General features: G+C 34.6%; 1 protein-coding gene across 25 annotated transcripts in view; it reads right to left on the bottom strand.

Annotated features, from left to right (window-relative positions):
* NRG4 (neuregulin 4) overlaps positions 1-17,115 on the bottom strand; it is a 176,737-nt gene that overhangs the window by 22,711 nt on the left and 136,911 nt on the right. For all 25 annotated transcript variants that reach the window (XR_014021811.1, XR_014021812.1, XM_081293068.1 and 22 more), the window contains 2 exons: positions 12,730-12,879; positions 4,526-4,605 (listed from right to left, as the gene is read on the bottom strand). Coding sequence is in view for 23 of the 25 variants with exons in the window: in XM_081293068.1 (XP_081149194.1) it covers positions 4,526-4,605; positions 12,730-12,879 (230 nt within the window). In the remaining 2 variants the exon portion in view is untranslated. The remainder of the gene's footprint in view (positions 1-4,525; positions 4,606-12,729; positions 12,880-17,115) is intronic.

Raw genomic sequence — 17,115 nt, forward strand, 5'->3', positions numbered from 1 at the left:
TTAACAAATTGCCCCCTTTATGAAATGACAATCTTTATCCTTCATAATATTCTTAGCTGTGAAATCTATTTTGTCTAATATTGGTATAGCCATTCAAGCTTTCTTGTGATTAATGTTAGCATGTAGATTTATATTTGCATCTTTATAATTAAAGTACATTTCTTATAGGTAGCATATAATAAATAGTTTTAATCCAGTTTTATAATCTGTACCTTCTAATTGGGGAAATTAGACATTGAGAGGTTGCACTGGGGTGTGCAACATGCATCTTTGACCTGCTGTGGTTTCCCTTCAGGTGATATTACCCTGTTTGACATGTAGCATGGGAGACTTACAATAGGATATTTCCATTGCTCCACTCCCAACCTATGTATTTTGTCATTATACATTTTACTTTTATATGTGTTGTAAACCCCACACTTTATAATTTCTAATGAAATGGTCAGTTATCTCTTATGTAGATTCAAAGAGTAAGAAAAAGACATTAGGTCAGATGATATAGCTCAGTGGTACAGCACTTCCCTGGCATGTGCAAAGGCCTAAGTTCAATTGCCAACACAGTCAAAAAAAAAAAAAAACCCCATATTATTTATCCATGTAACTGCCATTTCCAGTGTTCTTAATTCCTTTAAATAAGTTCATATTACACATCTGATATCATTGTTGTTTTGCCTGGAAGACTTTCTTCTGCATTTATTTAGTATGGATCTGGTGATGACACATTCATTCAACTTTCAATTTCTGTATGTCTGAAAAAAACTCTATTTGCCTTCACTTTTTTATTATTTAATTGATTCATAGCTTTATTGAATACAATTCATATACCATATAATTCATCCATTTAAATCGTACAATTCAGTGGCTTTTAGTACTCAGAATGGTGTAACCATCACTGTAATGAAATTTAGGATATTTTTATTCCCCTAGAGCAAACTTCCATTCCTTAGCCATCACTTCTCTAATTCTCTAATTTTACTCAATGCAAGGCAACAATTAATCTGCTTCTGTCTCTGTAGTTAATTTGCCTATTCTGGGCATTTCATATAAATGCAATCACAAAATATGTTTTCTTTGTAACTTGCTTCTTTCACTTTCAAATACTGTATTCAAAGTTCATCCCTATTACATGCAGCATGTATTACTAACTACTTCCTTTCTGTCTCCTGCCTAATAATTTTCTGTAGTAAAAATGTAATTAATGTAGTAAAAATGGTCATTTAGTTAGAAATTTAAAAAAATATATTTATTTTTTAGATATAGGTGGACACAATATCTTTATTTTATTTTATGTGGTGCTGAGGATCCAACCCAGTGCCTCACTCATGCGAGGCGAGCGCTCTATCTCCGGGCCACAATCCCAGCCCCATAGATAGAAATTTTTATTATAAATAATACTGCCACGAACATTCATGAAATGTAATGTTTTAGGTTTTGTGTGGATACATTTCATTGCTCTTTGGTGTATACCTAGGAGTAGAATCACAGGGTCATAAGGTAACTTTACACACAAACTTTGGAGAAACTGCCAGAATGTTTTCCAAAGTGGCTGCTCCATTTTATATTCCTACTGGCAATGTGCAACAGCTCCAGTTTCTTCACATTCTTGTTATTGTTCTTTCTTAATACAGTCATCCATATGGGCAAGAAGTGATAATCTGTTATAGAGTTTTGTTGTTGTTGTTTTTGTACCAGGGATTGAACCCAGGGGCGCTTAACCACTGAGCTACATCCCCAGCCCTTTTTAAATTTTTGAGACAGTGTCTCACTAAGTTGCTGAGGCTAGCCTTGAATTTGTGATCCTCCTGCCTCAGCCTCTTGAGTCACCGTCATTATAGGTGTGTACCACCATGTCCAGCTTCCCCATGTCCAGCTTCATTATAGTTTTGATTTTCATTTCCTGATGGCTAATGATAAGAATTTTTTGTGTGCTTATTGGTCATTTGTACATTCTTTGGAAAACTATCTTTTCAGATCGTTCATCCATTTTTAAATTGGGCTAGCTGTTTTTTTTATTACTGACTTGTAAGTTTCTTTATGATTTTTGGATACAAGTTCCTTATCTCATGATTCGAAAAATTTTCTTCCATTCTGTAATTTTCACCTTCTTGAAGGAATCATTAAGGCACAAATGGTTTAAAAAAAAGAATTTGATGAATACTATTTATTTATACCTTTGTTACTGATAGTTTTGGAATCGTTTCTAAGAATCTATTGCTTAAGGTCAGAAAGATTTACACCTATCTATTTTAATAAGAGTTATATATGGTTTTGACTTTGATCCATTTTGAGTTAGTTTTTATATATTGAGGTAGGGGTTTAAATCCATTCTTTAGTAAGTGGTTATACAGTTTTCTAGTACCTTCTATTGAAAAGACCATTATTTTTCCCATTAATCGCCTTGACACATTTAAAGAAATAAACAAGCACTTATTGCTGAACTCCCAATTCTATTCCACGGGTCTCTGTCCATCCTCATACCAGCACTACCCTGTCTTGGTTACTGGGGTCTTCATTGTAAATTTAGAGATCAGAAACTGAATTCTCCAACTTTGTTCTTCTTTTTCAAGATTGATTTTCTATTTTGCCCTGTTTTTGAAAGATATTTTTCCAAGATATAAAATTCCAGATTTATCTTTTTAATTTTTTGCAGTGTCATGGATCAAACCCAGAGCCTCATGGCTTTACTACTGAGCTACATCCCCAGCCTTTTAATTAGAAAAAAAAAATCATTATAGTTGCTCTGCTCCTTTCTGGGTTACACTGTTCCTTAAAAGAAGCCTGCTGTCATCCTTTGTCATCCTTGTCTTAGCTTCTCTATATGTAATGTGTCTTTATCTGGCTGCCTATAAAATCAATCATTAGTCTTGAGAGATTATGATGTGCTCCCCCCCCACCCCCCTCCTTCTTCTTCTACTACTACTAGGATTGAACTCAGGGGCACTCAACCACTGAGCCACATCCCCAGCCCTATTTTGTATTTTATTTAGAGACAGGGTCTCACTGAGTTGCTAAGTGCCTTGGTTTTGCTGAGGCTGCCTTGGTTTTGCTGAGGCTGGTTTTGAACTCGAAATCCACCTGCCTCAGCCTCCCAAGCTGCGGGAATTACAGGCGTGTGCCACTGCAGCCAGTTCTTTATGGTTCTTAAGTGTAGTGTTTATTGAACAATTTATATCTGTACTTTGATAGTTTTTATAAAATCTGAACAAATGGGCTATTTCTTTAAATATTTTTTTCTATCTCCCTTCTTATCTCCTCCTAGAACTCGAGTTAACACAATATTATGCTGCCTGAATTTGTCACATAATTCACTATTGATTTTTTTCACTTAACTTTTTTTGTTTCTTTTTTAATAGTGTATAATGTTGTATTTTCAAATTCACGAATCTTTTTTACAGTTTTGTCATCTGACATTATTACTATCCAACATTTTTTATTTCACACACTTGTTTTCAATTTCATTTCTTTGGAAATTCACTTTGGGTTGCAAAAAAAAAAAATCTTCCATGTCTCACCTTGTGACTACATGAGCTATATTTACAATAAACACTTAATATGCTTGCTTGCTATTTCTAATATCTATGGGAATTTCAATGTATTAGGTATTTCTCATTTTTAAATGCATTTCCAGCTTCTTTGCAGATTGGTAATTTTTTATTGAATGTGAAACACTATGAAATTACTTGTTGAATACTGTATACTTTTTATATTATTATAATGCAATTATTAGAAACAATTTGATTCTGTCAGTTCATGTTTTTAAGGTTTGTTAGACAGGACTGAAGCAGCTCTTAAGCTAGGGCAAATCATTCCCTGCTCCTAGGGAAACACATTTTGTGTAACCTTCCGAAGACCCATGAATGTGAGGCCCTGTGTGAATATGGGGCACCACTCATCTTTTCAAGGACTCTCAGCTCCATCTTCTTAACTCAGGGAATTCACCAAGCTCAGCCTGGATTCCCGGATACTGCACTGCAACCTGGAAGCTTTCAAGGCAGGAATCTAAGGCAATCACTGGCTCATCTTGTCTGATTCCCATCCCTCACAGTACTTTGTTGCCTAATGTCAATGTCTTGAAAACCATTGTTCATGTATTTTTGTTTATTTCAAGTGAAAGGAAGCAAATTCAGTGCCTGCTATTCCAGATAGTTTTAAACTGTTAATTTGTCTGTAACTTTCTCAGTGATTTGTTTACCCACACAGGTAAAACTCCTTCTCCTCATAGGCCAGTCCACTTCAGAATACTTCTGGAAACTAGTTCCTCATATCCTTGTAGCACATTATAGCTAACATTGTAATTTCATGTATCACTTATATTGTTTTTTTTTTTTAGGGGTGTTGGGGGAAATATGACCTGTGTCATACTGCTAATAAGAAACTTATCTTCACATGAAAAGTGGTGCCTAGCACAAAATCCATTGAAAATTCTTAAGGTCAACTTTTTTTCTTTCTTTTTTTTTAATGGATTCAAATCTTTACATGTAATAATAGAAGTCTCATCCAGGACTTTAAGCATGAATTTACTCACTGTGGTGTGCTCTGGTACTGCTCCTCTCTACCAGGTTGATATCACACTGGGCTGAACTGGTTCTTTGAAGGTGGCCCTTCCTTACAGCAGAGAGGAGAGAAACACAAATGAAAAATGGGTAACTGAAAAGCATGTCAGAAGAACTAGAAAGGAAGTTTAAACTTGAATATTTGGAGGTTTATTTTAACTCCACAACTACCTGAAACCATCAGGACTGCCCTAAAATAGTGCTGCCATATTTAACAAATGCACCAGCGTGGAAGGTCATCTGAAGGGCAGTCAGGGGTGGTGATGCCATTTAGCCTTCTTCCTTTATGGCAGCATAGCTACTACATTTTAGGGTAACAGGAATATTTTTGTGCCTTTTCAAGAGGTTAGTTTCCACTATTAGTTAGACCCTCATCTGACATAGGGTGGCTTTAGTGAACTATTCTATTAATGGCATTTAAAAAATTCATTTTGGACCTTGTTTTTTTAACATTTTTTTTTTTTAGTTGTCAATGGGTCTTTATTTTATTTATTTATATGCAGTGTTGAGAATTGGACCCAGTGCCTCACACATGCAAGACAAGTGCTCTGCCACTGAGCCCCAGCTCCAGCCCCCATTTTGGACCTTCTTTAAGGTTATAGCTTATCAGGGTTTTTTTTTGTTTTGTTTTGTTTTTTTTTTTTTGGTCATCTGACCAATGAATATAGGTTAGAATTTATGTGATCATGACAGATTTTTATAAAAAACTACTTGAAATATTAAATAAAGATTTGGAATGTAAAGTTGCTTTAATTTTTTCAATATGTCAATACTCAGAGTATTTACTTACATTAATGAAAATGAATTCAAAACCATCTTACCTTAGCAAAATGGCATATATTTTCTCAATGTAGAATGGCTCCTACTTCTGAAAGCTACTGATTCTAGCCCAGAGGTTAGCATTGGTGAGGTATCATTTGGACCTCATTCAAAGATGACCCTAAGTAGTTACTAAACCACTAAGGGACCCAAAAACTGTTATAGTAAACAATGACTTGGTTTCATTCTTTTTTAAAATATTTTTTTAGATGTTGATGAACTTTTATTTTATTCATTTATATGTGCTGCTGAGAATTGAACCCAGTGCATCACACATGCTAGGCAAAGCGCTGTATCACTGAGCCATAACCCCAGCCCTTGGTTTCATTCTTAAAACCACATTTCCAAAAGACAAATACATTTCACATGGTCGGTATACAACAGATCCAAATCTAATCTCTAGATTTCATGAGCAATAGCTACTCATGTTATTTTTCAAATTAATTCTGCTCTTGGCACATCTTTACTTACATAATTACATAAAAATTACTTCTGCTTATGTTGTCATTTGAAAATGGAAAGTACATGATTTCAAGAACATTACAACCCTGAAAATTAGTCATTTTTGTAAAAATGCTATTTTTTCTCATTGATTAAAGTTATGCCCATTTTCCAAATGTTCTAAAATGAATGTGTTTAACTTTTATGAGCAAATTGTTGCTTTGTTGTGAAATAAAGCATTCAAACAAAAAGGGTGAATAAAATGCATAAAGTTAGACAATGAACAATAAATATACATATACCCAGCATGAGATGAGAAATACACTATGAACATATCTCAAAAGCCCTATGTGTACTTTCTCTAACTGAATCCTTCCTGTCCACACCAGTAGTAACCACCTGCCTGTATTTTGTGGTAACCAGTGTCTCTCCTTTCTTTATACCTACTGTGTGCGTGTGTGTATATGCATGTATCATATACACATGTGTGTGTACATAAATATGTGTGTATGTATGTATATATATATTTGGGTTTGCTTCATTTTAGACTTTATATGAATGGAATTTTGTTGTCATGTTTTCTTTTGTAACTTGCTTCTTCACCCAAAATTATGTTTGTAAGATTTATCCAGGTTGATATATGTAACTGTAGTTCATTTCTTCTCTTACATATTGTTCTTTTGAATGATGTAACTTTTTGTCCATTTCATGTTCATGAGAACTTGGGTACTTTTCAATATTTTTATTATTATAACCGGTTCTACTATAAACTCCTGGTAAACATCTGTAAGAATTTCAGATATCTGTAGCCAGAAGAAGAATGGGCACACACTTGTTCAGCTTTACAAGGTATTTGCAAACTGATTCAAAAGTGTTAAAACTTTTCAAATTTTAATATAAAACCATTTTATATTGTCTGGCTGTGATTTAAAAAACTTATTTTGCCAGGCTCACAGGTGAAATAATGGTTTTTCATTGTGGGTATGACTTGCATTTCTATAAAAAGGTTGCAAGGCTTGCATGTTTATTTTCTGGATCTTTCATCTTTTATAAATTCAATTATTTTTTTCCCATTTGTCTACATGTTTACCTTTTTCTTAGTGATCTGATATATTCAAGAAATAAATATCCATGACTATATTTCTTGTGTTGCATATATCTTCTTCTAGTTTGTAGCTTGGTTGGTCTTTTTTTAGTGGTATCTTGGAAACTAGGAGTTTTCAATTTTGATAAAATCAAATTTATTAGCCATTTCTTTTGTCATCTTTTGCTTTATGATTCTTATTTCCAAAATCTGTCCCTATCCTCTAAAGATACAAAGATATTCTTTAAATGTTCTTCTAATAGTTTTCATTTAGCTTTTCAAATATAAGCCTTTAATCTCTCTGAGCTGATTTTGACGTATGCTGTAAGGCAAAACCTCAATTTTACTTTCTTCTGTATGGATAAGCAATAATGCCAACAACTTTTATTGAAAGCCCATTATTTCTCCACTGCTCTGCAATACCATCTCTTCTGTATGTCAAATATCTACATATGCTGCACAAATGGAAAATGGAAAAGCTCTAGGCTTTTTATAGTCATACTTTTTTTCTTCTTCTTAGTTTGGTATAAGTTTTTATTGAGAAGGCTAAAAGATTTTTCTCCTTCAATCTATAAGTAAAATGAAATATTTATTTTTTCAGTATTGGGGATTGAATTCAGCCAGGGCCTTCTGCATTCTAGGCAAGTGCTCTATTACCGAACTGCATCCCCAACTCTATTAAACAAAACAAAACAAAACAACAACAACAACAACAGGGTTTTACTAAGTTGCTCAGGCTGGTCTTGATCTTGCAATCTTGTTTCAGCCTCCTGAGTTGATGGAGTTACAGGTGCATTCCACCATATCTAGCTTAATTTTTAATGTTCCATCAACTTTGCATTTCCTGGAATAAATCCAAGATCATCAGATAGATGTTTTTTGGATGAGATGAATGCTTAAATCTGGATTTTGAGTAAAACAGAGTGGCTTTCCTGATGTGGATGGGCCTTATCTGATCAGCTGAAGGCTTTAATAACTAAAGACTGACCTCCCTGGAGTTATAAGGAATTCTGTGTCCTATAGAATTGAAATGAATACTGACTCTTCTCTAGGTTCCCAACCTGATTGCCTATGAACTTGAAATGCAATAGCAGTCTTTCCCTGGATCTGTAGCCTGCTGGCCCCTGCAGATTTTGGACTTGGCAGCCTCCATAATTGCTTGAGTCAGTTTCTTAAAAAGTGTGTGTGTGTGTATCACACACACGCATTTACATCCTACTGGTTCTCTTTCATCTGAGAGTTCTAATACATAATGTTATCTGTTATGAACTAAATCGTGTCCCCACAAAATTCATATGTTGAAGCCCTAAACTCCCAACGTGACTGTATTTGAAGGTGGTATTTAGGGAAGGTAATTTTAGGCTAAGGGTAGGGCCCTAATCCGAAATGATGGGTGTCCTTATAATAGGAAGAGACACCAGAGAGGTTTTTTTCCTCTTCATGCACACCCAGAGAAACGGCCATCTACAAGCCAGGAAGAGGGCCTTACCAGAAATCAACTACAGTGGCATCTTGATCTTGGGCTTTTAATCTTTGTAACTGGGAGAAAATAAACTTCTGTTATTTAAGGTACCTAGTCTGTGGCATATTGTCATATCAGCCTTAGCAGACTAGTACACTTTGTAGATGTATCAAAATGATGCTAGTCTAAAAAAAGAATAAGTGAATATTCCTGTTTATCTATATTCAATGATAGCATGTGGTTTGTTTTAAGAAACTCACTAGTAAAACTGGGCCTGGGTTTTTTTTTTGTTGTTGTTGTTGTTGTTTGTTTGGGCCTGGAACCCAGGCCCTCATGTATACTGAATTATAGCCCCAGACCTTCTTATTTTTATTTTGAGACAGGATATTGCTAAGTAGTTAAAGCTGGCCTCAAACTTATGATCCTCTTGCCTCTTGTGATAAAAACTTCTTTATTGACAGAAGAATTTCAAAAATATTCTGTATGAGCTTGTAAAGAATTTTGTAGCTATTGGCTACTATAAGTAGTAGATTAACCTTGTTAATTATATTGTTTAAATCTTATGTTACTGGTTTTTATCTCCCTATAAATTTCTGAGTCATACATTACAATTTAACTATTATAGTAGTTTTGTTTAATTTTCCTTTATATTTCAAATTTTGATTTGTATTTTGAGACTTTGCTAATTTTATATACTGCCTTGTGTCCCCGAAGGCTAAAAGAAATTCATATGTTGAAGTCTTCCCCAATGTGATAGTATCTGGAGATAGGATTTTCTGGGAGATAATCAGGTCATGAGAATGGAGTCTTAGTCCCTGTTTCCTGGCACACAATTCATATAATCCTTGGAATCTCTGAAATGATAGGTTTCTTTTCATATGCTAATGAGTTGACCCATAGCTGGCAGCCCTTAGCTAATCTTTAAATAAATTCTCTTGAACTAAGACATATACTGAGTTTTTAAAAATTATAATTATTTGTTGGAGTTCTGTTTTGGTCTTTGTAAAATCTGCTTATTTTTAAGTCTCTCATTTATTTTTTGATAGGTATAAAACATAAGTAATTTATATCACATCTGATTCTTTTGAAAAGTAAAAATTTTGAATATCTACTATCAGTTATTTCTGGTAGTTCTAACTAATGGTACCTTTTCTCTTCTGTTTGGTATTTTTTTATGATGTTAAGATGCTTTTTAAGGTAAAGAATGAAAGTAGGTTCTTCCAGCATTGATTTGTATTTGTTTCTGTCAACAGCCTGGGAACATTTCCAGCCTGGACTAGTTTATATTCTTACCACCCACCTCCCACTTCAGAGTGTCTAAATTCAGGAAGAATGCAAACCCACATAGCATTTGTAATTAAAGAATTTTTTCCCCCTTCTTTTATTTAGAACCAATTGTTCTTATATAATCTTTTTCTTCTATTATGACTATGCTTTCTACCCCAAAGACATTATTTTGTCTACTTTAGTGCTCTTCATATTAAAAATATTTCTAAATTCTGGCAGTCTGGGGAGCAACTATGAATAGAAAGGTATCATATCTGAGACTTTGATGCTCAGTGGCATTGAGCACTGTGGGGTACAACATATCATGCTCTTCACAAACTCTATGGATTGACAAAATAATTTAATTTTTGGATAATTATAGCAATATTAAATTCTATGGATTTAAAAACCATACAAATCACTGGCAACAAATCCCAGTAGAATATCGAATTTCCTTATTAAGACTTTTTGGTAACTGTTAGACATGTACTTCTGGTTCTCTAACTTATAAGCAAATGATTGAACTGCATTTTCTGACACTCTTTGTAATTGAGTAGGATCATGAAACTTGTTCTGGCCAGTTAATTAAGTAGGCAGTGATGTGTGTCACATAGGCAGACCATTTCAAGTGTGAGACCCTCCAGCTCTTTTTTTCCTCTGGCTTAACAACTGACAGCACTGAAATTAGTGATTACTCCATAATTTGAGTCCTTAAGTGAATATGATAACAAAACCATGTGTACTAGCTCATAATAATTACATATTAAATATGAGGAATAGTCTTTTAACATTTTGAGTCACTATTAAGGTTGTGTCTTAGTCTTTCTTTTTTTCTGTTGCTAAAACTGAATACCACAGACTGGGAAATTTACAAGCACTGGTATTTTGCTCAGTAACTGATGAGGGCCTTTGATCTGGGTCTTGTCATGGCAGAGGGCATCACATGAGGAGACAGAGCCAGCAAGCCAGAGAGCACTTATTTTATAACAAAGCCACTCTAGTGATTACTCATTCATTCATGCTGGTAGAACCCTCAGTACTTGGGGAATTAAGTTTCCAATGCATAAAATTTGGAGCTCACTAAATTCAAATCATAGTACGCTGATAGTTACTATAGCCAAACCTAGACTATCATAACTGGTGGTACAAAGAGTAATTCATTATCCAATTAAAAGTTTAAAACTCTATCCGAAGCCAGCACTAGAGCAGTTAATCAGCTAGTTTTCCCCTTAGCATACTGACTGACAAATGTTTAGAAGACTAGAATAAGAATAGATCATTCACTATTCCAGACATTTACACATTTAAAGTCAAGGGTAAATCAAATCCCAATGTCTGTTCTTATTATCTAATACTGTATAACATACCATCCTATTTATTTTTGTACTGAGAATTGAACCCAGGGGTGTTTAACCAATGAGCCACATCTCCAGCACTTTTTCATATTTTATTTAGAGACAGGGTCTCACTGAGTTGCTAAGTGCCTCACTAAATTGCTGAGGTTGGCTTTGAACTCGCGATCCTCCTGCCTCAGCCTCCCGAGTCACTTGGGATTACAGGCATTACACTGCACCTAGCCTACCCTAAATTTAGTGGAATAAAAAAAATTATTGCTCATGGTTCTGTGGATTGATAGCTGAGCATTTTTAGCTTGGAGTCTCTGTGATTATAGGCAATCAGCAGCTAAGTCAGGAGTCAACCAAAGGTTCAAATGAACTGGACGTCTGAGATGGCTCATTTAAATGGCTGATAGTTGTCACTGGCTGTGGGGCTGGTTCTTTGTGCTGTTTAGATTTCTTACAAGATAAGGATGGATTCTATATGGGAGCATCCTGTGTATGGGTGGCAAGAAGTGGAAGCTTTTAGGCCACTTCAAAACTGAAATGAACAGAATTCTATGGCCCAAGGAATAATAGTGCCTGCCCATATTCAAAGATTTAGAGAAATAAACTACCTCTTGATGGGAGAGTGGCAAGATCACATTGCAGAAGAGTATGTGGAAATGAAAGCTATTGTATGGCTATATTTGGGAAACACAACCTGATCCAATGGGCTTGTATGTAACTTTTTGTATCTGAAGTAGTCAGATGTTAAAATTATGAGAGACAAAACCTACTGGATTGCCTTCATGATGTATTTTGAAATAAAATACATGATACCACATATTTAAAAAAGAACTCCCTCCAAATCTTAATTACTCCTTGACATAAAACAATTGAGAGAGAAATCAATATTTTATGAAATACTATTTTACCTACATTTTTTTAAGAATATAAACTTCTTAAGCCAACTTGCATCTCTTTTATGATTATCCTCAGCTCTTTTTCACAAGTATGAATAGCATACAGTATGCATTTAGTAAATGTTAATGATGAGTAATGATATTGGATAACTCCTAAATTTAATAAATTTCACATTTTCACACAATTTCAAAAAACACTGAAGATTAAAACTGCTGAATGAAAGTAATCTTCAGTGTACAGCATTCTCCATGAAAGTAATTTTTCCTTTTGTCTCTTATGAGTTACCAGTCTTCCCAAATTAATTGCCTGCTTATTTGTCTCTCTCTACATAGATTTAAATCTCCTATGAAGTTAGGGAACAAGTCTTCCTTATTCAGTATGGGATTAATTATGTGAAGCACAGTGCCTACAGTACAGTAGGCTCTAAATTCTACATATTAACCACATGTCTTAAACTTTTATTTCCAGTATTGCATAAGTTGTTTTTTTCTTTCATATTCAAGACTTAACTTAAAACAGACCTCACTTAAATATTTAGGAGAAGGTAGACCCACCCTCACTATAGTCATCATGCCCCAAACACCTAAATATTTAGGTGACATTTTACCTTAGTAAGTTTAAACCTTAGTTGTTTAAGAAAGTCCAAAAAGTCCAAATTATGATGGTAGTAAAAAAGGACAAATTGAGACTACTTAGTAATAAGATGCTTTAAAATTTACTTTTAAATTAATTACAAAAGCTGCATTAGAGGAATAATTCTAAACATAAAACCTCCCAGAGTGAAAGCATATTAATTATTTAGTGGAATCACTACTTTATGTGCTACTTTTATTTTCAAGAGCATGTTTCTATTTTGGTTACCTGCAAAGGAAGTAGAGGGCTGCAATGGTAAGTGTTACTAGAAGAACGGTCAATGCCAGGAAAGCTGCAAACAGGTTGCTTTTGCTTTGAATGCTTGAACTTGGAAGAAAAACTTCTTCACAACGAGCTCCTGTGTAATTTTCAACGCACCTATAGGGATAAAATATCAGATAAAGAATGCATCTCTGCTCCATTAGCTAATCTGGACAGCAAAAGGTAGCTTGTATGAAGGAAGGAGACTAATCTTCAGATTATAACTGTGGAAGAGACATGCCCTATGATGCTCAAGGGATACAGTTACAATGAAACAAATTAGATTTCTTACAAGATAGGGGCAGATTCTATAAGGGTGCATCCCACTTAAGGGTGGTAAGAAGCGGAAGGGCTTCTAGACCAATGTTTGCTGTCTTCTTTTTCCATTTTTCTAATGGCTAAGAAACTATAAAGGAATTATATTCAGACTTCTATTTAATTTTTTTTAGTTGTCGATTAGCCTTTATTTATTTATATATGGTGCTGAGAACCAAATCCAGTGCCTCACACATGCTAGGCAAGTGCTCTACCACTGAGCCATAATTCCAGCCCCTAGATTTTCTTTTGAGATAGGGTCTCGCTAGGTTACCCAGGCTGGTCTCAAACTTCCAGGCTCACGTGATCCTCCTGTCTCAGCCTCCCAAGAAGCTGGGAGTCGTGATGCCAGCAACATGACACCTGACTTATCCTCTAGATTTTCAATGATGTGATTGTTTGAACATAACTCAAATTCATCTAAAATTAATTTTGTTGCATTTGGGTACAGGTTTAGCTCTAAATGCATTTTTTCCTCAAAATTACTAACTTGTTATTTCAACCTCATTATTAAATATTCAATACCTTACCCACTGTTTAACAATGCCTACTTGAACACGTCAAATTTGTGTAAATAATAGTATTTCTATTCTTCAATTATCTGTACATCTAATCTTGACTTCTATCACATTGCTTCAATATTGTGACTTTATAGTGTAGCTCTACTCCCTACATTACTAGTTGTCTTTGTTAGAATACTTTTTAATATTATCATGAGCCAACTATAATATTTTAAAGCAAATTACCCTTAGCTCTCTAGGCCTATGACAAGACTGGAGGTGTAGCTCAGTAGTGGAGTACTTGCTTGGCATGTGCAAGGCCCTGGGTTTGATCTCCAGCATCACAAAAACAAAAGAAATAATACTATATGACAAAGAATGATAATCTTTGGTATTAACAAGTTCCTTTCTCCCTGTCAATGTGTTCAAAGGATTATAAAACACAAAGATTGATATAAATTAACAAGAATGACATAACATTAGATTAATTTTATTATTTTGCAGTTGCATTTAAGATATAGTATCTTAATATAACTAATTTTTATTTATAAAGCAACCCAAGAAGTCATGGAGTAAATCTGCAGTAAACTAAATTTAGCACTAATTCTGTGTTTAAAAAAAAAAAGGTGATATATTTTAAGCTGGTTTTACCAAAAACAGAAAGTATTAAGTTAATTCTCCTCCTTACCTCTTTCCAGCTTAGGTAGATATTTAGAAATTTACTGTCATTTCTCTAGACTAATAAAGACACAGGTCTTAAAAGTTACACACAAACTAATCAGTAGCTTTGACAACTAATGTGATAGGCTAATAAAGTAGTCTACATATAAATAAAAGGAAAGGATGTTGAGGTATAGCACACAGGATCGACTTTAGCCAGCTGAGCAGAGGAAAGGTTCCACATGAGCCTCCAGCCGGGCCGTGTGAGGCAGCAGTGTTACTGTGGGAGCTCCCACTGCCGGAGTTGGGTTAGGTAAAGCAGCATCCATATTCTCTCAAACTACTATGAAGATCAGGTTGAGGAGGTAAACAAGGAAAAGTAAGGATGAGACCTGGGGGGCAGACTGATATGCTTTTTAAGTGGAAATATTCTGGGGTAAAATCACAAATACTTAAAGTCTATATATGCTAATTTTTCCACAGGTAAGGTCAGTTAAACAAGCACTAGGAGAAAAAAAGATAAAGTGAAAAAATTTCTTTCTCCTTTCTCCACCTCCCATTTCCCAAAAGGGGAACACACACACACACACACACACACACACACACACAGTCACAGTCAGCACACACCCTGTCACAGATAAGCAGAGGAAAGTGTCTCCCCCGAGTAACCAAAACATAAAATAAAAACTCTTCCACAATTTAGTAGTCTGGGCATGGTAGTATAATCCCAGTGACTCAGGAGGCTGAGGAGGGAGAATTTCAAGTTTGAGACCAGCCTCAGCAACAGTGAGACCCTGTCTCAAAATAAGAAATAAAAAGGTATGGGGATGTATATCAGTGGTAGCGTGCCCTGGGCTCAACTCCTAGTACCACAAAAACAAAACAAAGAATTGAGCAAGTACCAATTATTCATGCCTTCTAATTTTTTTTCTTTTAAGTTTTAACCACTGAAAGAAAATCCTGTAATAATTTTTAAAAAAGTTCTCAATTTTTGAAATAATGTTTTAAATGGCGTTCAATTTATATTCTAGAAAAATTAACTTAAGCCTTAAATAAATAAATCCTGAAATGAAGCAGTATAATTTCTTTTGATAAGAAATATTTATTTAAAAAAATATAAACTTATTACTTGGATTTCTTAAGGCTGTTCAAATTCAGATAAGATTAGACTTTAAGGGGGGAAAAAAAAAGACAAACTAGCTGATGTAACTAACATAAATCTTTCATCTGGACCATGCTCTGAGTTGGAAGGAGTCAGGAGAATGGTGTACACATAAGCCTAGAGGTCAGATCAGGGTGTAAGCAAATAGGAAAAGGCATAGGAGGGAAACCAGTCAACAAGAGGGGTTTCTCTGTCTCACTGCAGGGGCAAAGCAAACACATGCACTTGCAGGAAAAGAAATCCTGATGGTTAACTTAAATTCAAGAAAAAAGTTTTGTTATAGTTTAATGAGTCATCAGAATTTAGAGAAAAGCAAAGTCACATTTAAATATTATACTCTTATCTAAGAAGTAGAATTGGCTAACCTAAAAATGAATTTTACAATTTTAGGTATTTATTATATAAAAAAGTAAATACTGCCTACCAATGATTGTGCACAAGGAGTACACTTTTAAACTTCTAGCTCTTTTTATGAAAATGTTATGACCCAGTTACAATACAAATGTAGAATTTCAAACAACTCTTTTATAGGTAAACAGGTTTAATGAAGTACAGACAGAGAACTTCTTGTACCAGCCGAGAAAAACACAGAAAGGTTGAGTTTTGTACCCACATTTACGCGAAACTAAGTAGCTTTTTTCTTTATGTGAATAACTCTCTTGTTAAATTACTTATATGCCTCATTACTGCATAGATTTCCAAGTAGTAAATAGTTGTGCTACCTAATGAGGTAAATACCAAGGACTAAGGGATCATGCCCATTTCCTGGCATCCTAAGATTAATGCTGGAATGTATACAAATGCTCAGTAGGATGAGCAGCTCCAAAACTCAGAATTCAGCTTATACCACCAACAATCTGACCCTAAATATTGTAGCTATGTTGAGTATACTGCAAAGTATTTCAGATTCTGCTGTGTTCAAGGTACGTTGTTAACACATTAGAGACATTTAGCATGAGTAAAAAGAACCAGGTTTTGAATCATGTGAACAGAGTGCCATTTAGTTTCAAGAACAAACACTGGACTATAAGCTGGAAACTAGTTTCCTGACCCCACTATGGTGCTTGTTGGATATATGATCTTGGGCTACTCAAAAGTCAAAATCAAAGGAGCAATACCTGCCTTAACTATTTCATAGGGCTATTGTCAGAATCAAATAAGACAATGTCAAAAATTGTTGTGAATACTGAATCATACAAGTGAAATTGAAATGAAAGTAGTCACTTTGCAAAGGCCGTGTTTACTTAATATTGATCTGTAGGGAATAAAATGCCTAAGAAAAATTACAGCTAGAAAAGGGTAAGAGCATGGTGATCAATAAATGTTCTGTTAGTAGTATTAAGTATTTCTCAGAAACAAGAAACAGAATTATAAAATAATAATAAAAGAATTCACAAGCCAAAGAAAGATTCAATGTCAGTGCCACCTCACTTCCAGCTATCCTAGAAAGAAAAATTCAAATACTGGCATATGCAAAAGGTGACTTCTAGTTAACCAATACTCTGTGTGGCAATCAAAGTTCAATCTGTAACATGTGAAAAATGAAAAACCAAAACAAAAAGAAAAAGAAAACTACCAGAAGTGTTTAAGAAAATAAACTGGCAACATGGGCGTGGATCCCTTTAATAGTTCATTCAAGGCCATATGATAACATATATAGCCAAAATCCTATGAAACTCCTACCAGATTTGACATGCCAAAAACTCAGGGAAGACT

The sequence above is a fragment of the Spermophilus citellus genome (genome assembly GCF_964194105.1).
Source record: "Spermophilus citellus genome assembly, chromosome: 4".
NCBI lineage: Eukaryota > Metazoa > Chordata > Mammalia > Rodentia > Sciuridae > Spermophilus > Spermophilus citellus.